Raw genomic sequence first — 21087 nt, forward strand, 5'->3', positions numbered from 1 at the left:
ACTGTATATGTTTGTGAGTTTGTGTTACAGGCCATTCTATGGTTGCCTTGAGAGGACAAAAACGCAACCTCCATCACTCATTTCGGATCAAAATAGGCATTCGTTGTCTTTAAAACTCAAATGCCTATTTGTAAACTTTAATTTATTTTTGTAGATCTTGGGCGTTTTCATGGAGTGGCCATATTTCTTACAGTCCCTGAACGCATCTGTAACAGACCAGTAACCTGGGCGGTTCTATGTTTGATAGAGCTGGGCGTGGGCTCTGTACTCCTCATCTCCTTTGCTCCGCTCTCACTGTGGAAGCACATTGTTCTACGCGGGCTCATCATACTGAAAACCAGTGATTCTTTTCCCTGCGTATTACCTACTGAAAAATAAATCAACTACTAAATTGGCAAATAAAGGATATTGGTAACCCGAAGAGACGTTTGGACAGATCTCAGGAACATTTTGTTTTTCCATCTAACTGTGGCAACGGAATTGAAAGATTTCTTTCTTCCTCTGCGACTGACGAAACATCGCTTTTGTCGGTAATTAGACCCCTGCTCGTTGTGAGTATATACTTCACATTCCTGGGTTAGAAATGTGTTCAAAGGGGATTTTTTTCTTTCTCTGGTATGTGTCGTCTTTTTACACGCTTTCGGTGTTTTGCACACCGCATAAGATTGCGGTCCACAGTTAAAACGTGTTAGCTAGCTATCATAACATCTTTTTACTTACCCACGGCGAGCCCAAACCTTTTCTACACAGCTCATAACTGATATTTTCTTTTATTTGTGCCTGAATAATTAGACGCCGGGTTGTGTCGAGTTTTGCTAAACAGTCACAAAATAGTTGTGGTGTTAGAACTTGGAAATTAAGTGATATGATGGTCACTGGGTGTCCCCTTTTATCCGACTCTGAAAGAGAAAGTGGAGGCTATTTACATCTAGAAAAAAAAGTGAACGTTCTTTTTGTAAATGTTCAGTAATGTTGAGAGAATCCTTAGTATTTGCTGATATTGGCAACACAGACAAATAGGGTGACGCCCCATCTCACTCCGTAAGAATTGAACGTATCACTGCGGAAGTCAAAATGTTTCTACAAGGAATTTATAGAAACGGCATGCAACAATCTATTTTCCGAAAATGTGTTAGAACTAAAGTTGGACAGAAAATCGATCGATCAGTAATGTCTTTTCAGCTGTCCTAATAAGTATGGTTTTCAAATGCACTTGAACTAATTTATTTTCAAATCACACAAAGATAAGTGGGTAACATAAAAATGTAAACGTAGTGTTTTAAAAGATTTAATTTGGGATTAATCTATATTTTAATGCTTATTGTATCCTGTCAAAAGGTATGACTCAAAAATGGCTTAATAAAAAAAAGGTTTTTAGATGTTCTGAAACATTCAACTCCTTATGAATGATCTACATGATAATTTGAATAAATGTCAACTAACTGACTTGAAACGGTGTCTTTATTCAGTCTGAAGGTCATATTGCATAATATAAAATGCAATTTCACCATTTAAAAACAGTGATAGAGTATTCTGAATATGGCAGATAAACACATTCAGTTTCTGGACCAGACATATGGGGACAGACTGTTGCCCTAGGAAAGCTTATTAGTCCGTGTAAGATGAAGTATAATTGTGTGGATAATCAATGCACAACTATTTAGGAGGGAAAATGATACAGGCTGACTTCTGTTACATTTGGAGTGATTTACTGTTGAGAGCAAACATGCAAATATTTTTTTTGAAGAGGGGAGAAAAGCTATTTTTATGTGAACTAGATTCTAAAACCTGGAAGCTGATGTGTACTCAACTGCTGATCTCTTACAGTTTTCTTGCTTTCAATATTACTTTGCCCAGCTTATGTAATCATGCACCAAATTTCTTAACTTTTAGTATAAAGATACTTGAATATAAAAACTAACAATAAGGGTGTTTTTTGTGGGTTTTTTTTATGTTTTTGTTTTTTTCATTTGACTTGTCTCAAGGCAAATCAAACTTTGATATTCAGCAACAAGTCACTGCAGAAAATGTAGAAAATACAAACTAGGGACAGAATTGTACATCAGAAAAATAGCATCCCCACGACGAAACATGATGATGGCAGCATCCTGATCAATTTTCTTTTCTTTTATCTATTCTGCCTGGAAACAAAAAAAGAACAATTCAGTTCATACTTCTTCAGATAAAGCAACACGGATATTTGAAATTACGATATTGATTGATTCAAAAATTGCGAGTGATTTGCGGGTGTTCTCTCACAAATCGGTTATAGAAAATTCTAAAAAAAAACAAAACTACAACTCAAAACAACAAACACAAAGGTTTTTTTCAGGGACTTAGCCAGTAGTTGAATCTCTAATCAAGTGATTGGAGCAAAATTCACAATCTCTCCAGAAGTAAGATATCCAATACTATTAAAGCTACTTTTAGCTGCAACAATAAAAACGAATCTGAAATACGAAATGTATCCAATCACAGTAATTATGGTAGCATCAGCTTGAACGCTATAGCCGTTGCAATGGACTGTTTGGGTGCATTGTTTGCTATGGTATTACATTTCAAGTGTTATGCATCCAAGCTCTGTAACCAAGTAATATATTTGGATAGCTGGACTGACTTTCTCTGCCTTTGACGCACATGACTAATATAGATTTTTTTGCATCTGAGATGCTAAAGCTTTTGGTTGACAAAATACCCAAAGAGTGAGGAAGAGAAGATGTGGTTTACTCCAAACCATTGTCCTCATTGCCATATTCGGCAACAACAGCACAATTATGAGTTTTCCTAATATTGTACTGCCTTAATGTGAACATCAGGTAGTCATAGAGTCGTTTATATTGGGGTTGCTTCTAAATTTCTACAGTTTTACAGTTTTCCTTGAAAGCCAAGGAAGGAGCCAGCTGGAAAAAGGCCAGAGATAAAGGTGTGAATATAATTTGCTGTCCTGTTCTGGGATCAGATGTGGCCTTGATATTACCAAACTGCGTTCCAAAAGAAGCGAGACTTTTCCGAGTTATAATTTTTTTAACAAAAAAATAACCTTGTCAAACAATGTAAGCTTACTACCCTTTTCAAATAGCAGATTTGAAACTCTGGAGTTATTTTAAGCCCAGTCATACCACAGATTTTTATATGTATATTGTCTGCCTTCTACTGTAGATTAGTAATTCTCAAAAAGTGTAATTCTTCTGAAATATGACTGATAATTACTAGTGTAGGTTTCTGTTTCTCTAAAACGTCTGGGTTCAGGATTCACCAAGTCCTCCAGCTGCAAGAAGAAGAAGAACAAAAAAAGAAAACAACAACGTAACTTCAAAGTTTTGGGATGTTTGCGGTCTGATAAGCCTCGAACTGGCTGGGTTTTTTTTTTTGTGTCTGTGTGTGATATGGGGAGGGGGGTCAGCTAGTCTTTTCATCTCTAGCCTGCCGCCTGTGTCGTCCCACCCAGCCCGACAAGCTGAAAGGATGACCCAGTAGGGAAAAGGTCACTTGGACTCGAGGGCCTTTCAAGAGCAGAGTGTTTTGGCCTGTGCACACTCACACACGTAGGTGTGATGTCGAATAAGAAAATGAAAATTATCTGCTCATCTCTTTAAATGAGCAGATCTGCCTCCTCGTTCTAACATGCTCCTTAAATTCACATCCTCGTGTGCTTTTGTTATGTTTTTCTCAGAAAGACAACTTGTCATTTCTTACTTGCCGGTCAGCACTTGTTTCAGTCCTGTTTAGGATGATGATGATGATGATGTCATTGGAAAACAGCGGGAGGGTGTGGCGGACTGTCGAGGTTTTTAGTCCGGCTCTCGGAGTCTCACTATCTGACTGATACTTCCCAGGAGAGGGTCTCCTTACCATCATTACGCCATTAAAAATCTATTATCTCTGCTGTGGTTCTGCTTGTATGGATTCTATAACCAATTAAGCACTTTAATGGAGGGAACGTATGTTTATAGAGGATATAACGGATTCAGTTGTCTTGCTTCTTGTGCAATTGAATAGATCGTGATGACGTTGAGGTTTGTGTAAACTAAAGTTTGTTTATTTATTTATTTATTTTCTTTCTGACCTAGCATACTGCTGGTGGTATCTACACATTTTCTCTTTTCCACGTTGACCCTTCTTGTGTGTGGTAGTTGTGCTCTTGACATGCAGTGAGAGCGGATCTCCCCTCCCACCGACCCGTTGCTTCTCCGCGCTTGCACCCTCCGTAAGCTGTCATGTAAGGTTATCCTCTTGGTCCAGGCGATGCTCTAGGGTTTCAAAACGAAATGTTAATTTCCCATGCTGGAGGTGGTGTGCTATAAATACCTTTGAACGCATAGATGCTGGGGTAGTGTTCCCTCATCGGATGGGGAGCGTCTCTGCAAAGGTTTTTGGGGACTTTGGAACAGAAATCGACGCCACTTGGCATGTTTGGTTGCTGCAGAGACGAAGTTACTCTTTCTCAGCACACTGTTGCTGCTTCAGTATTGCACCCGAGCTGCACGGTTGTGTCAACTACATCATTTTATCTTTTCATAGTCATGTAGGGCTGTAACTAATGATTATTTTAGTTATTATATTTGATTAATTGGATAGAAAATTGGCACATTCTGTCAGATTTTTTTTTTAAATTTATTTAACCACTTAAGGCTTTTTTTAAATATAATATTAGAAATACATTAATAGATGCACCAATTAATTCAATTTGGGGTTTTTTAAAATAAGACAATAAACATTTTGTTTAAAATGCAATAACAGCATTCCTTTAGGGTACACTTTATCGTTTGTAGCTAAATATGCATCTGCGCATTTAGCTACAAAAAACAAACACTACTCTACCTATACCTATAGAAAAGGCCAAATACCACTGCAAAGGTTAATACTGTACACTTTGCATATCACATTGATTGCTTTATGAAGAAGGAAAAAAAAAAAAAACACATGGAGATGTTGGACTGCAACTTTACCAATCTGTGTTCACATAAAAGACCGCAACTACTGTACTAATGAAGCTGAAATTGGCAAAGACAATGATGAAATTAAAGATTTGTAAATTTTACAATTTCCAGCATCTCTAACAAAGAGCTCAACTGCTTCCTCCGTCTGTGTGGTAGTAAAGTGGATGAGGTTTCTGCAAACACAGAGGACCGTGTTTCCTTTCCATCTGCACGAAGACCAGCTCGGTTTAAGCCCCCAGTGACAACAAGTGGCTCCAGGAACCAGACAGCATCCATCAATGATTCATTTTGCTCTTCATCTCCATATGTATGTGTGGATTATTAATCAGATGCTCCCATGGCCTAGTTTGTGGGAAGATGGCATGAGTGTCTGCTTTGCTTCCTCTAGTCTCCCAGCAGCAGATGCAGGCAGGTTGAATTAGCATCCTAAAACTCTAGATTTTGATCATTTGTTGAGTTCTAGCTATGTCATGCCACAAACTAGTCTCGCTGTGTGAAATTTTAGCCTTCTCTCTGTACTAATTGTGTTCTGTTGGCTTTTTTTTAAATAGAAAATAAAAATATTTTTAATTTTATATTCTATTATAAGCATGAACAATAGAGGGGAAAAATCTTCAGTTTTAATCCATGAGATGTAAAAACATTTTTGGTCACAGTAGCGGTCTGTGTTTGTTAAACCAGATGCCCCCTCCCTATTGGTCAGATGTTTGGTGGATTGGGTTTGGTCATAACTGGACAAGGCCACAGGATTGCACATTTTTGAGCTTCGGAAATATCCCAACACTCGACATTTAGCATATATGTGAAGCTGCATCGCAACAAAATATAAATATATTTGATTCTCACACAATTCAGAGAGTACACATAGCTTATTAGTAATAAGATATGTGCCTAAGATACAGATTTAATTAAGAATTGGCTGCTTTGTAGGGACGTTTTGGGTCTTGTTCACCCAGAAAACCGCCATCTAAACTCAAATTGTTGTTTTTCTGCGGGTATGTAAAAATGGACTTGCACAAATATGACCTTTATGGGAAATTGATGGGCTATTGCTGAAATTACAAATATCTGAGCAGAATGAACAAATATGTGTCTCAAGGAAAGGAGTGGAATATTTTGTAAAAAAAAATAAATAAATAAATAAATAAATTCAGGCTTAAATAACAGGAGTGCATCTGCCATGCAATGGACTTGAAGAGGGAAGAGTGTATTTAATAAAATGCTACCAAACCTAAGGAAACGAATGAAACTATGCCTAAATAAAAAAGGTAAAAAAAACCAAACATATATATACAATATCTTGTATTCTTGTACACATCTCAATTTCCACTTCAATCATTTGATGGTGCAAGCTGAAGATTTGAAGCTGTCCTTTCTGTAGGGTTCTGTGTGCAAGCATTTTAGTGAAAAGTTTAGTGGAAGATAAAAGCATGGTATGAGAAGACGCATGAGCATAAACAAACACAGAGCTGAGAGCATTGTGAAGCCAGACTCATTCAAAACTTTGGGCGAGATTCACATAAGTCTGTGCTTCAGCAGCTCTTATACACAGATGTATGTAGGACAGGAGTGACGACTTGGCCATCACAATATATCACTAATTTATTGTTATTGTAGTATCACTCTATACAGCGTGTGTGTTGTGAAGAAGTGTCTGAGGTAAAGTAAGTGTTAGCTAATTTTTTAAGTGCCGTGCATTCAGCCTCTCTGTGTCTGCAATATATTTGGTGACACTTGTTATTTAATGCAGCATGAAAATGTAAGTGGCCGAGTCATTAAGATGCTGCAACTCAGCTGTTTTACTGCCAAAACAGCAATGTCGGCCAGGGAAAAAAACTTTTAAAATAAAATGTTGTTGAGATGGAAACTTTTAATGTATTGTTTTGTTTTTGTTTTTTCTCAGTAGTTGCACAGTATCATATGTTTGTTATGAACCCAAAGCGGGAACACATTAGTACTGTTTATTTATTTGTTTATTTACCACAACTCATATCATTTTCACACCACTCATCAAATTTATCACATTTGCTAACATTGGGCAGCCTTAGCCACAGCTGTCGCATTCATCGTTTTTAGAATTTTATACTTCTTGTTTTTTATGTCAATTGTTTTTCAATTATTATTGACAATGCAGGATTCTGAGCTACGTTTTCCCTTTCTACTGAATTCTTTAATATCTTTAATTTTCATGCTACTTCTTGCACTTGTAACAATAAATTAATGTTTATTGAATAATTATTTTTGCCTAGTAGGGGAAAACATTAAAAATGTCTTTATATACAGTATTAGGAGTTTTGGACCTCACAAAGAAGTGCGGTTGTGTATATTTGCTCTGCCTTAATTACTTTTTTTTTTTTTTTTTTACTTACCCTGAACGACATACGTTTCAAAATGGTGTGTGGTCCAATTCAACAGATTGCAGTATTGCAAAACAAATCAAATTGCACAAACCTAAAGGTGTCGCAGTATAAAAATCCACAGTGGAATTTTCCTTTGAATGACTGACTTCTTAATTTGCTTCAGGTTTTCAGATGTTAAAGTTGTCATAAAAATGTGATTATATCAAGCAGCCATGCCAACTCTGGTGAGCTTGGTTTCCTCATCGTATGTTACTGAGTAATTCAGTTCTCCACACACAAAAAACCCCCAAACTGATTAATAGTAGTGCTTGTAAATAATGTACTAACAGGACCTGAACCATTGAGCATTGTGGTTAGATAAAAATGACTGAAGTGGTCAGGTTATCCAATTAGATTAAGTCAAGTGTGGTTTGTTATAAACAGATTAAGCTGAAAAGACTAGGGATAACTGAAGTTGAATGTGTAACACAACTGGCTATATGCAGTATGTAAGTGTATTTATCAATTACCTTTTATGTTGCTAATAAGTATATATATATATATATATATATATATATATATATATATATATATATATATATATATATATATATATATATATATATATTGGCTGGTATTTTTTTTATTATTTTTAAAACCCAATAAATTGAAAACTGTTAAAAGACTTTACTGTATATTATTAAAGTGCAGGTGTCCAAATTTCAACCAGTTACTGCAGACATGGACCAGCATGAGATTCCCACGGTTATCATACTGTAATTGTTTTTGTTCAGAACAGAAAAGCATCAGTTATACCTTATGTTGCTCAAATAAAACACATTAATTAAAGAAGTTTGAAACTGGTATTTTTTTTATATATATATATACATAAAGTAGAAGAACAAAATACTCTAAGCACAGGAAAGGTTTAGTATTCCTATGAACAGCAGTGCATAGCAGATGTGGTGAAGGAGCAGCACTAAACAAGTAACATAATAGAAAAATGTTGCTTTTTTTATTGCTTTTTACTTATTTATTTAAACTTTGATATACCTTGATGACAAGATTGTACTTCGATACTTGCTCAGATCTTTGCGATCAACTCAGAATAAGCTACTTTAGTTGATTTTGCAGTCCACAATGAAGTTAGAAGGTTTCTAGGTGTTTTTACAAAAAGGAGCATTACGTGCCACGCGTTCCACCCAGGTTCGCATATTGGGGATGTTGCGCTGGAACATAAAGTGTATCATTGCGATTAAACGAGAGCAGTTAATGCCCGTTTTTAGTATGGAGCCCTGCTTTCCTGTCAATCATTAACATCATTCTGGTCGTTCTGTTGGCTAATATTAGTCTGCCCACACAGCACACTGACACAGTTTGTATGCAAATAACACAGCCTTTTTGCTCTGAGATTCTAATAATAAAACACCACACCCAAAGATAACACCAAATGTGACAAGTTGTCAGTTGTTTTTCACTTTCCACTTGATTTGCCACATGAAGGCGGTTTTTGTAATTATTCGCTTTCTTTTTGTTCCTTTGACATGTTGCTCCGTTTCAGAGAATTGCTGCTCTTCTTTCTGAAACTACACTCCGGGCACGACGTTTCGTGTATTTCTGCTCTTACAATAGAACTGAATTTTAGCTAAAATCATTGGTGAGCAAAGAGATTGTCTAATGGACAGAACAGTGAATTTCAAATGGCAGAAGACTTTTCTTTGCCCACACAAGGTTCAGTGGCATATGTGACCCTTGCCTGTAATGATACCTTAATGCACTGGATACACACTGTAACAGGTGGTGTGGGTTAATGATTTTCTTTTTTAAACCTTTTACAAAACATTAGGCAAGGACACCTTATATGCATGTTAGTCCCAGCTAGTTTTTATTTTTATTTCTTTGAGTGTTTCATCAAAACAGCAAGAAATGAGAGAAACATACACTTAGGATGAAGGATTAATGTGATATAGATGTTGATTTTTTTTTTTTAAATGTGCATTAAAAAGTAGCACTTACAAATGTCACACATTTAAAACTATGATTAAATATCAATCAGTCCAATTTGCCAAACAGGAAATCTGACACAAACACACAATTGATATAAATATAACTTGATTAATATCGATAACGTCTTGACGTCAATAGAAATCCCCGTTATTTTCCTAATTGATGTAATGAGAGGTGACATCATGATGGCATCACCTGGTCAATCGGGGACTGTCTGAAGCTGGTCGCACAGGCATTAGTCATGAACCTGTTTCTGACAAAATCCTCATCTGAGGTTATGCTCTTTTCCTTTTTTTTTTATGGGCCCGTGAATAAGTTAGGGTTTTTTTTTTTCCTTTATGGGTGGGGGTAGAGGTGTCATTCTCAGGTCATAGGTTTAGAAACCTTTTTGTATTTTTTTCATAAACTGAGTCACACTCTACTTCAGAACATTGTGTAAAACATCCATGTCTACTCTTTCCACTTGCCGACACCTGGAATTTTACAGGTGAGCAGTGCAGCAGTTTGTTGATGTCATTGGATCTGTGCGACTATCTCTTCTTTCTATTAGCTTTTGTTTTCTATATAGAGAAATATACCAATGGTATGATTTAAACTATATATAAAAACAAACTATAGGTTTGTTAATCAACATCTTTCGTACTTTATGCTATTCAACAAGAAGCAAGGAAATTCTTATACCCCTTAACTGTAAGTCAATGGATCCGTGAGAACGCCGTTGTCCTTATGACAGATAAGGGTTGTTTTTTTTTAAGCTCTTTTTATTTATTTATTTTTTAGATAAAACCAGATTTTTTCATGCATGTCAATGTTTGAGTTTTAAATTCTCCCAGTTATTGGATAAGTATTTCACTGTTGATAATGTTGATTTGGTTATGAAGTCAGTCTTTGGCGCATAGTGACAGTTAGTCACAATTTTGTTTTTTCCTTTTTGCACTTCGTAGACTTACAACTTTATATAATTTATTAAACTAAAGAATTTAGATGTGGTCCTTTTATGTTTTTCGTATACGCCAGCCAATCGTAAATGCACCGTCTAGCAGAGGAACATACCCTCAACTTGATGTGCCACCACCTTTCCTGAAAGTTGTTTCAACGATCTTGTATCTATCTGAAAGTCACACATTTACTCCTCCAAACATTCTTCTTGTAATTGTGGTCAAATACCTCGACCCTTGACTTCTAAAGTTTTCTCCAGAAGGCATTTGGCTTCTCCTTGTGGAGAGGAGCAAATTTCAGTCAAGATGGGTGGCGTCCATTTTTGGAGCAGGTGCCTTTCTTGTCTGTTATCTCTGAGTCCGTGGGTATGTTAAACTTACGCCACTGCTAAAGGAACAATGGTGTTGAGGCCTTTTCTGGTTCTTCATGTCAAAGCAGACTTTGGACATGATACAGTGGGCTAACTCTTAGCCTCTGGAATGTCCACTGACCTCAAGTCTTCAGAAATGTCTGAACTATGCTTGAAAGCCAGGTATGTGCCAGAAAACCAATTAATCAAATAAACTTTACCTTTTCTGATGAAAAAAATAAATAGTGGTCGAAGATCAAGAACAGATTTTGTCTGAAGAATATTGGTTGTTGCAAAACTCTCCAGCTAGGTATAGAACATTTATTCAAATATTAGTGACGGGTATATGCTTATTTAAGAGAATGTATTATTTCAACGATGCATGCATTTAAAGGGAAAAAAAAAATTTAAACCATACTCCCCATTAAAATCTCCTAATTTTTATTCCTGCTGATGTTGACTGTGGAGAAAATTTAAGGTAAAAACAAGGAAAGATTCTGTTTCACTGAATTTGTGTCTTACTGGATCCCCTGTATGTGTCTGTGGCCTCCGTCTATCAAGGTCAAAAGGCAGATTTTAGTAATCTGAAGCCTGAGTGATGAGGATCCATCGTCTGCCAGTGTCATTGTGTTCTTCCTTCTTTTCTCCTTCCTTCGCTGCTCCCACTCTCATGCTCTCTCTTTACTGTGGTCAAGGATGGGAACACTGAGTACCGTCGGCACATTTTTCACATTCCCCTTTTTTGAGAGGTTCAACTTCAACCCCCTCCCCCTCCCCCCACTGAAAACCTACTCAAACACATGTAAAACGCTACTTTTTCTCGCCAACGGCCAGCAAGGCCGCCATCGGATGTTTTTTCTGTACCTCATGTCATGAATGACCTAATGACTCGAAAACTTTTCACGGCTTGGTTCTTAATTTAAACATTGTTGTTTTTTGTTTTTTTTTAACTTTTAGTCTTTTCCTAGCATGCTCGTTTTTAACGCCCTCTTTCCTCTCTCCGTCAGCGTCGCGTTGTGGACGGCAGCGGCAAACATGACGGAGTATAAGCTGGTGGTGGTGGGAGCTGGAGGCGTGGGCAAGAGTGCGCTCACCATCCAGCTCATCCAGAACCACTTTGTGGATGAATATGACCCTACCATAGAGGTATGACTGCACTGCACTGTTCTGTTATTCCTGTGGATATGTCACCCAGAGCTTGAAGTGGCACAGAGTAGATCGTAATGCTAAAAAGAAATAATAATAATTATTATTCCCTCTTGAACTGTTGTATTTTGGTATTTGTTCTGGGTTTTTTCAATGGTGGATGATTTATCTCTAGTTTTAGAATCTATCTTTATACTATGGAAAGATTGGGCATAGAGGCTCGAATCAGATTTTCACAGTATGGTAGCCTAATATTCCATATTATCAAAATAATTAAACAGAAAAACGTCTAATGTATCAATTTCTTGTAATTGCCTTTATTTGTGGGCAAATTACAGCAGCAGGCTGCATTAATCTTTGGTTCTTCCTGAGTGAAAAAGCTCAGGTCGCTCAGGATCTTCGTCTGGCGTGTCATTAAATGCACTCTAAGCTGTGGAAATGCTTTGACATGACATTTTAGCGGCTTGGATGGCAGAAGCACAGAGCATACTGTGAACCTCGCTGACATGAAGGCTTGATCTGAGCCACGTTTCTCTCACTACATGCACCGGATCTCCTGTCGATTCTCCAAACTGGTCAGACTTTGAGGAAGTTTGCGCGACCCTTACATTTGACATCATCGTGGATCTAACATGGAGGAAGAGGTTGCAATGCTTGTATCAAGAAGGCAGCCAGGGAGAATATTTTCCTCCTCTCTTTTCTCTCTTTTTCTGTCAGTCTCCCCTCTCTCCCTCACTTTCTCACCACGCCTGCCTCTGGCCAGACAATGTCCTTTTTGTGTATTTGCATTCCTGGCCCCTATGCTCGAACAAACAAAGGGAGAGCACTCCATGTTTTTTTGTGTGTGACTGCATGTTGGAAGGCTAAACATTGGCTCCGATAACGCTGCTCCTCTGATCCCCTCATTTTTCATGTGATCCGAAAATCTGCCAAGATTTAATGGGAAGTAGAGATGGATGACCGAAATCCAGCCACGTCCATCTTTCTGCTGGACATCCTTCCTCACAACTCGGTGACCCAACAGCAAGACAATGTCAGCTGGGATATGTAGCAGCCTGCATCAGATCCCCCTTGAACTATTTGTTTGTAATTCACATATTTAGGCAATGTTTCTATGTATTGTCATTTAATTTTCCTCCACTTGTGATACAGTTTATTATTTATTTTAAAAAAAAAATCTCTTTAATATGGACTTCTTGTGGGGGAAAATGATAACATTCACGAAGGTCTTGGAAGCTAACAGGTTAGTCAGGTGCATGCTGTATAAATCTCCCTCATCAGCTGATTTGGTGAGTCAGCCAAACATGATTCCTTAGGGTTCATTTTCAGCAACAGCTAGAAGCCCTTGAAGGCAAAGAGGATCAGAAAACATTCTCTTTGATGTTGTAGCACAGCTGACAGAATCTAAAGGTTTACTCTGTTTTTTTTTTTTTTTGCAAAAGCTAAAACACACCGGAATATTACAGCCTACGTAGCGGATTGGTGACACTGCCAGGCGCAGTTTATGTAACTCCATGGCCGTTGTTTGGCTGGAAAAAGAGGTACCGAGTGACCGTTGTGAAATTGTAGATCCGCTGAGGCTTGTAGCCCTTTCATACAAACACTTTCATTTTGAGTTGACTTAAGTTGCCAAAGTCATCAAATGTCTGAATAGCTTGCTAGCCTTTCACTGCCACACTTATCTATAAAAAAAATAAATAAATAAAAATCTCACAAAATTCTGAGTTTAGTCATTTCTCAGGAGTGAAAAGAAAAAGGATTTCATGGCCTAAGCTGGTGAGTAAACTTCACCAACACCGGATAGAGACTTTTAGTAAAACATGGAACGCCTTACTCGTGGTCCGACTGATTACTTTTTAAACTTGGCCTGGGTCTGCGGTGACCCAGTTCCAGCATCCGTCTCTCGGGTTGGATGAGTCCAATGTCAACACAACAGGTGATTAATCGCTCTGGGGAAACTCCCAATGCTGGCTGGCGGTTCTGTTCCTTCCAGCATAGACACTGGATGTTTGGATAGTCACAATGATGGGTTACAACAGAACTGGTTTGCCAACAGAGGGAATAAACAGAAACCTGTAATCTAACAACAATTTCAATCTGACTTCACGCAGGTTAATTACTAAGCCTGTGTACAATGTGGACAAACAACATTTGGCAGGGCCGTACTAAAGGAACAGGCGATCAGCTAATTTCCTGGTTTTGTGGTGGTGGAACTTTTCTTTTATTAACAAAATGAAATTAATCTTTATAAATCTGTTTGTTCAGTGTCTTCAAAGATTAACCTTCACATTTTGTTTTTGCACTCTGATAACAACACTCGAGCGTCCTCATGTTTTGAACATCCCAGTCTGCCGCCTGACTTATTAAATTTGACTAAATCTATAACTGTGGTCAGAAAAAGGACTTTTTCTGTTTAAATGCGCACATTCCATCCGTGTCTTCTTAGTCATTGCAGCAGTTCAGCATTTTAAGTACGGTATGTGTTGCAGAAAGCTATAAGTACCAGTGTGACGGTTCTGCTTTTGATGTTGCAGTTCCCAAACTACAAAGACTCTCTAAATGTTCAACTGTTCAGTTTCTGCAACAACTCAGAGATGATTCCCCTCACCGTCCTCCTCAGGACTGTTGGAGTACTATGCTTTTTTTTGTTGTTGTTGTTTTGGTGCATGAATTGAAACATTTGAGTGTCTCCTTTTTTCTGAAGGACTCCTACCGGAAGCAAGTGGTGATCGACGGGGAGACATGCTTGCTGGACATCCTGGACACTGCAGGTCAGGAGGAGTACAGCGCCATGAGAGATCAGTATATGAGAACAGGAGAGGGCTTCCTCTGCGTCTTTGCAATCAACAACACCAAGTCTTTTGAGGACATTCACCAGTACAGGTTTGTTGAAGACATCCGTATACACACATTGTTAGTATGTCTGACACACAAGAACATTGTTTAGTCTGCTTCTTAGCCTTTTTGTACGTGTCCACACGTATATATGAATATGTTGCGAGGGCTCCTGTGGGGTCTGGATTCAGAGGGCTTTGTGTCAATGTGTGAGTGTGCCAGCTCTCTGCAGTAGTAGGGTGATGTCATGCTGTAGCGTTTAACACAAGCTAAAGAAAGCTTAGCCCCCAACTGGAGGCTTACAGTGTGATGCCAATGAAATTGATCCTGACTCAATTAGAGGAGCAGGCAGAGGTAACGCTCCCAAGGACAGGGAAAGGAGAAAGCCAGCGGGAAGTGGGGGAGAGTTTCTGCTAGAGATGACAGGGCTCTTTATCTTCGCCAAATGTTGTCTTTCTCATCGCATTAGGCTGTGATTTCAGAGCTTTTAACACAGCTCAGTTGAAAGCAGAACGCGTAGAATCGGCGCTAGAACAGATTTAGGAAGAGTTTGAGCTTTCGAGCTATTAAAATAGCCCTCGTCTGTTTTTTTTGTTTTTTTTTTATAGGCGACGGTCGAGTTTTTCACTCGAGTCCTACTGGTAGCTCATGACGGTGCATTAAAATAGCAGTGCTGACTGTCTGCTGGAGAGGATCATGTATGTGGGGTTATAGTGTTGCATTAGGATGAAAATTGACTGAGCTGACAGTGGCAGAAGCTTCCTGCTGTACATGAGTTGATCTGATGTGACCCACTGCTCTCACTCAGTCGCCCCCCTCCGCCCCCAGGCTGCACAACGTTTGGCACTTGCTGCTGTAGTGATGAGGTAATGCTGTTTGCCGCCTGCCTGTTGTCTATCCCTCCACCTCCCCCCTCCTCTGTTTCTCCCCACCGTCCTCCTTCAGCAGTGCAGCACAGCCCAGCGTAGACCTTGCCACGGCTCCACCTCTGGGTCCTAAAGTTCCCTGGGTGATGGGTTGCTTCTCCTGTGGAGGTGCCGGGCTGTGCTTGTTTACGGAGTCAGGAGGATTCCACAGACGTAGTGGACATGTTATTGTGGATTACTACCTACTACAAAGGACTGCGCAATATGTCACAAGTGTATCACTGGCATGTATTGTGTGCAATGTGAACATCACCACAGACTGTTTTGAATGTAATAATTGGTGGCATTTTGTATTCAAAGTTTTAGGATTTTGTGCTTTGCATATCAACAATGCTTTCGTTTTCGCTATAACAGATGCAACACAATGCAGGGTACAGAAAATATGTTTGTTTGTTTTTTGTTGTTGTATTTTTTCACAGCTGATATTGTAATCACATGATTTGCCAGTTTTGTCCAGCCCCAATTAATCCTTAGCTTCATCAATCCTTAGATCACCTGTTGGGAGAAACAGTTTTATTTTTTATTTTTTGTTTTTGTAAAATGTAATCTCAAATTCTGCAATCTTTCAATTCACAGAGAACAGATCAAGCGCGTGAAAGACTCTGATGATGTACCCATGGTGCTTGTGGGAAACAAATGTGACCTCCCAGCACGCACAGTGGACACAAGGCAAGCCCAGGAGCTTGCTCGCTCCTACGGGATCCCTTACATTGAGACCTCGGCTAAGACACGACAGGTAGGTGTTCAGAATCTGTTTTTCTATTTTTCTGTTTCTGTTTTTCTTTCGATGATTCGCATTTTTTTTCCCCCCCATCTCCGCAAACCTTCAAGTCATATTTTGGATTATGTATTAATTGGGCAAATATCCATTTGCATTATGCGTTGAAATCGGATCCATTACAGCCGGCAGCACTCTAAATTTGGTCTCAGCATTTTACTTTTCACATATTCAAGCACACAAAGCGGTGCACGGCCTGTGGTGTGATGTAATTTTTGTAGCCGAGAACATTTTTATTATGCTTCAGGCGGTGAGTCATGGCTAGCTTACCTTGGCCTAGAGTAGAGCTACATCATTTATAAAGCCTTCTTAGGAACAGTTGCAGCAAAGCTCCCACTGTCTGTGACTCACTGTCACACATTATTTTGTAGGCACTTATACACTCGCATTCAGGCTGGAACCTGTTGATTCTTTGTCACTCGCATTTCCAACCCAAAGATTTAGCATGTAGATCACGGTTTTGCCATAAAGCGGTGAATGGGGTTGCCATGGTAGTTTTATCAGCTGATGTGCACACCTGCTGCTAGTTATAAAAGATACATATGTGGTCCTTTGGTTTTTCTCGTGGTAAGAGCCTCCATTTTTCCTGTAACCCTGTTTGTGTGTGCTTGGCAGGGAGTGGAGGATGCCTTCTACACACTGGTGAGGGAAATAAGACAGCACAAGCTGAGGAAGCTGAACCCGCCTGATGAGAGCGGCCAGGACTGTATGAGTTGCAGATGTGTGGTATCGTGATGCAGGTAAAACATTATGAACTCAGTAACTGTCCCTCCATTGGTCCGGTAAAAGGTTTGCATACACCATGGGTATGAATGTCATGGAAACTGTGTGTGTGTGTGTGTTTTTTTTTAACAATTCATATTAAAATATCCATCCATTCATCTTGTTCAGAGTTGTGGGGGTTAGTGTCTATCTCCAGCAGTGGGCGAGCAAGAGCCAGAGTGCACCCTGGGTAATTAGCCCAATACTCAAACTCCATATAATCAAGGATTCAGCAAATAATTGTTGCATTACATTAATTCTCTAATAATACAACAAACAATGTTTTTTTAGGACAGAGCTTGACTTCTCTAGTTTGTCTGGGATTTTCCCTCTATTCCACATGTGGTCAAAATTACGCACACCCAATTTGGTTCAGTGTCCCTCCACAAGTTTCTAAATATGGAATCCAGCACGATAGGGTATATTGCTTTTCAAGACTGAAAATCAGAAAAGAAATTTTCAATTGCATCATTTAAATTCCAAAATGACCATAACATTCATACCCATGTTGCGTGTGTATAAACCGTTCAGCGGCCCTGCATGTGACTGAATACAGAATTCTGTTAGTTTTTTTCCCGAAATGATAACATTTCAATGCCGTCTTCTGTTGTTTTGTGTTTCAGCTCTCCATTCACATGTTGAGGAGAAATGCTGCGGCATAAAGTCGAGAAGTGATGGATTAAACAACCTAAAGATGACACATGGACTTTAACTAAGGGATGATGACTGAAGTGAAAGCTCATAAAGGAAACCAACACGGCTGACTGAACCATAGACTCTTATGAAAAAGAGGATTTTTTTTGGACTGTTGCCCGAGTGGCTAGCTGAACTGGATTGGTCCCATCTCCTAATTTCTTACCCCTTTTTTTGTTTTGTTTTGTTTTGGTCTGCATCGACCTGTGAGCAACACCACTAACGACTTGGAACAAGCTGTGTTGCTCCACGTTTCTCTTGCTAACTTATTGTTTTCAGTCTCGACACTGGTTGTGAAGAGGGGGTGTTTCCTACTCCCTCCCTCTTGCCTTGAAACCTAATCCCCCTCTCCCTACAGAGCCTCTGGAAGTACTGACTGACTTTCATTTGGGAAAACAACTGGAAAGAACTTTTACTTTTTCTTGTCACACTGCATAAATAATCAGCCTCCATGCACTCACTCTACCTGTGCTGGGTTTCCTTGGGCGGCTCCTGTTACTGGACTGTTCTACTGGGGGAAAAAAGAGAAAAAAGAGAAAAAACGTATTTTTTTTCTTACTAATTAGTGTAAACTGTAAAGGAAAAGTGTGGATTTTTGTTGTGATTGGTAGATTTGAAAGCCACTGGAACAGTGCTTATTTCACACGCCACCTGCTTTGGTATTTTTATTGACTTCTCTTTCAAATGGTAGAAGGTTCTTTTGGGATAGACGTGTTGAAGGGAGATTACTAAAATGGGCTCATTTCAAGGATGCAGCTGCATTCACTAATTACAAATGTCTCATTGTGAAATGTCTTTGCAAAATAATAATTGTGACGGCTAGCGTACGTACGTTCTGGTGCAATAGAACTCCACCCTCCAAACTTCAAGTGTTGGAAATACACCTCCTTAGACTTCTTCTCCATTTCAGTTTGGTTTCACAAGGAAAGTTGCGGCGCGTGCAAAACGTCAACATTTCATTTCTGTAACTAGTGTTTACAGCGCTTACTCGTGAATGATTCCTCTTCTCAGACTGCAAGATTTGCTTGTTTAAATCATAAAGGCTCAGGAACCAAGGTCCAGGAAGGGCTCATCTAACTTGTCCTGGCAGCCAAAGTAAGGTGTGTCAGAAGTTGGTGTTGCAGACTGTTGTAGCGCACAAGTCCTGCCTCAGAGTCCGTCAGTTTTATTTTTTTTTTTTTTTTGCCCCACACACACACACACACACACACACACACACCGTTCTATCCTCAAGTTCCTCTTTCTCTGCCACCTACAGCTCTTTTAAGGGGGCGACAGCAAGTCAGGTGCTTATTTTATGAAACCATATTTACTGTACATGTGGGACTAATGTATGAAACAGATGATTGATGGTGGTTTACAGGAGTGTGTTGCTTGTACTTTTTTTTTTAATGCTTCTAGGCTTGTGCTCTCCATCACTAATTTGTTTGCTGCCTAAATGAGACTTATGTGTTTATTTTGCCTTATCTTTTATCTAGTCTTTACCTCATGCTTAGCAGCAAGCTCTACCAGAGGTGATGTTTGCTATTTTCTTTGTTGATTGATCTGAAAATATATGATTGTGTTAAACAAAATCATACAAAAACAAAAAACACTACAGGTTATTATTATGTTTTTGCTCTTCTGTAATAGCATCTTTCTGGATTGGATATTTACTTGTTAAAATACATGACATGCATGTCAAGTGAGAAATGAACTGGTATAAAACCTGTTGCCAAAATGGAACTAGTTTAAAAAAAAATTACATTCTATGAAAATCTACCGGATTGATTTATCAGATGTGGAAATGTCTTTAGCAGGTTTTGAAATTTGCTTCACTTGTGGATCTTGGGCATATTTTCAGGTTTCAGTGAATGATTTCAATTTTTACTTGGCTGCATTTTATATTACGTCTGGTCTTAGCTGATTGTTGTACAGTCAAAAACCAGAAATATTGACCAGTCTGGTTATCACGTGGATTCTGGTGGCCAGTTTGTTTTTAATTACTTGTTCGTTTCTCCTCCAGAGAAAAGACACAAACTGTGAATGTGCTTGGGTCTTTTAGATTTCGTTCGAAAGACACTTTGTGTTAAGATTATGGAAATGATGTAGGGGATTATCATTGACCCCACCTTTAACTGGGGGGGAGGGGTGAAAAAACTGGAGTTTGTAACATGGAGTTACAGTTGTGGTGGTAAGACCTCTCCCCCCTTTATTTTTATTTTTACAACAGTTCACCCATAGTATAATCATAGTCTCACAAATCTATGCACACAACCTCCCCACAACCCCCCATCACATTAGAAAAAGCAGCAGCATGTTGTTGCAAAACTCGGCCACCAAATCACCTACATCATACGGACTTGTTTAAAACTTTGGGAAGCATGACAAAGACTGTATGGACCATTGAGATGGGGCAGGTGATGGTTTGCACAAATGCAACGAGTTCAAAGGCTCGTTTCTCCCTTTGCAAACCGTGGAATAGAGGCGTGAAAGAATTTTGTGAAAATGTCAGCTGTGTAGCTATTTAAAATGTATTTACTCTTTAAAAAAATGTGGCAAATGTATTGCAGGACAAGAATAAAGATGTCAAGATGAATCTTTCCCACTTTTAATTTTCTTTTTTTCTGCTGCCACCTACGGGCCGATGCGTGTATTGCGTGAAATGAATAAATTAAAGGCTGTGGACTGTATTCATCCCACCAAACTATAGAGCAAGATAAATGGCTGATATAGATATAGATCTGTTTGCTGGTCATAGCATTGTGAAAAGGTGATGTAAAGAACACTGCAAAGTCATTCAATAGATTTGAATATTATTGAAAGGTTCATTTATTTAAAGAATTGTATCACTATGTGAAACATATTCACAAAGATGGCCTTTATTTCTGTTAATTGAGAGGAAAAGCATGACATTTAAAATTAGAATATTACATCAGACCAATTTTAAAAAGAAAGATTTGTTATAAGAAAAAAAAGTGTGCCCTTAATAACAGGCACATGTAATATCTGCTTAAATGTAAATTCTTAAAAGACACTTAAAAAAATGTCAAATAGGCTGAACTCACAAAGAGCTTTTCTGGTTCTGACTCCAGTGCTTTACTCTAAATCCACATTCATCTAATTACACTTACAAACGCGCACACATTAATTTATAGATACCCGGATTGTTGGGCAACTTAGGTTAAGTTGCATTATTTGTTATTTACAACCTGATCTCTAAAGTTCCTGCATGATTATTTTATTTGCCTTGGTCTGCCTGTGGTTGAGACGAGACATCTTATTTAGCAATACCATCGTTTCGCAATTCGGTTCTGGATTCTCGAGTGAGGAACCACAACAATGTCTGGACTACAGCACACTAAAGATCCAGCAGTGCTCCAGCCTCACAGTG

General features: G+C 38.7%; 1 protein-coding gene across 2 annotated transcripts; it reads left to right on the top strand.

Annotated features, from left to right (window-relative positions):
- Nucleotides 1-248: 248 nt before the first annotated feature.
- On the top strand, nt 249-20292 carry LOC106917342 (GTPase HRas). Of its 2 annotated transcripts, none has more exons than XM_088006348.1 (6): nt 249-530; nt 11582-11720; nt 14425-14603; nt 16058-16217; nt 16875-16999; nt 17645-20292. In XM_088006348.1, exons 2-5 carry the CDS (start codon nt 11610-11612, stop codon nt 16992-16994), a joined length of 570 nt encoding a protein of 189 aa, XP_087862474.1. In that variant the 5' UTR covers nt 249-530; nt 11582-11609; the 3' UTR covers nt 16995-16999; nt 17645-20292. The 2 variants fall into 2 exon arrangements, with proteins under 2 accessions (XP_087862474.1, XP_014841707.1); XM_014986221.2 differs by having other exon boundaries at nt 250-551.
- The last annotated feature ends 795 nt before the right edge of the window (nt 20293-21087 follow it).

This window comes from Poecilia mexicana, unplaced genomic scaffold (genome assembly GCF_051168715.1).
Source record: "Poecilia mexicana isolate PSO_F unplaced genomic scaffold, ASM5116871v1 scaffold_6, whole genome shotgun sequence".
In the NCBI taxonomy this organism is placed as follows: domain Eukaryota; kingdom Metazoa; phylum Chordata; class Actinopteri; order Cyprinodontiformes; family Poeciliidae; genus Poecilia; species Poecilia mexicana.

Bases quoted from the DNA above. Each gene is read 5' to 3' on its own strand.
- LOC106917342 (XM_088006348.1), top strand. From the start codon at position 11,610: ATGACGGAGTATAAGCTGGTGGTGGTGGGAGCTGGAGGCGTGGGCAAG. The intron at 14,604-16,057 runs GTTTGTTGAAGA...TTCAATTCACAG, and splicing joins GAGGACATTCACCAGTACAG to AGAACAGATCAAGCGCGTGA. The intron at 16,218-16,874 runs GTAGGTGTTCAG...TGTGCTTGGCAG, and splicing joins CCTCGGCTAAGACACGACAG to GGAGTGGAGGATGCCTTCTA.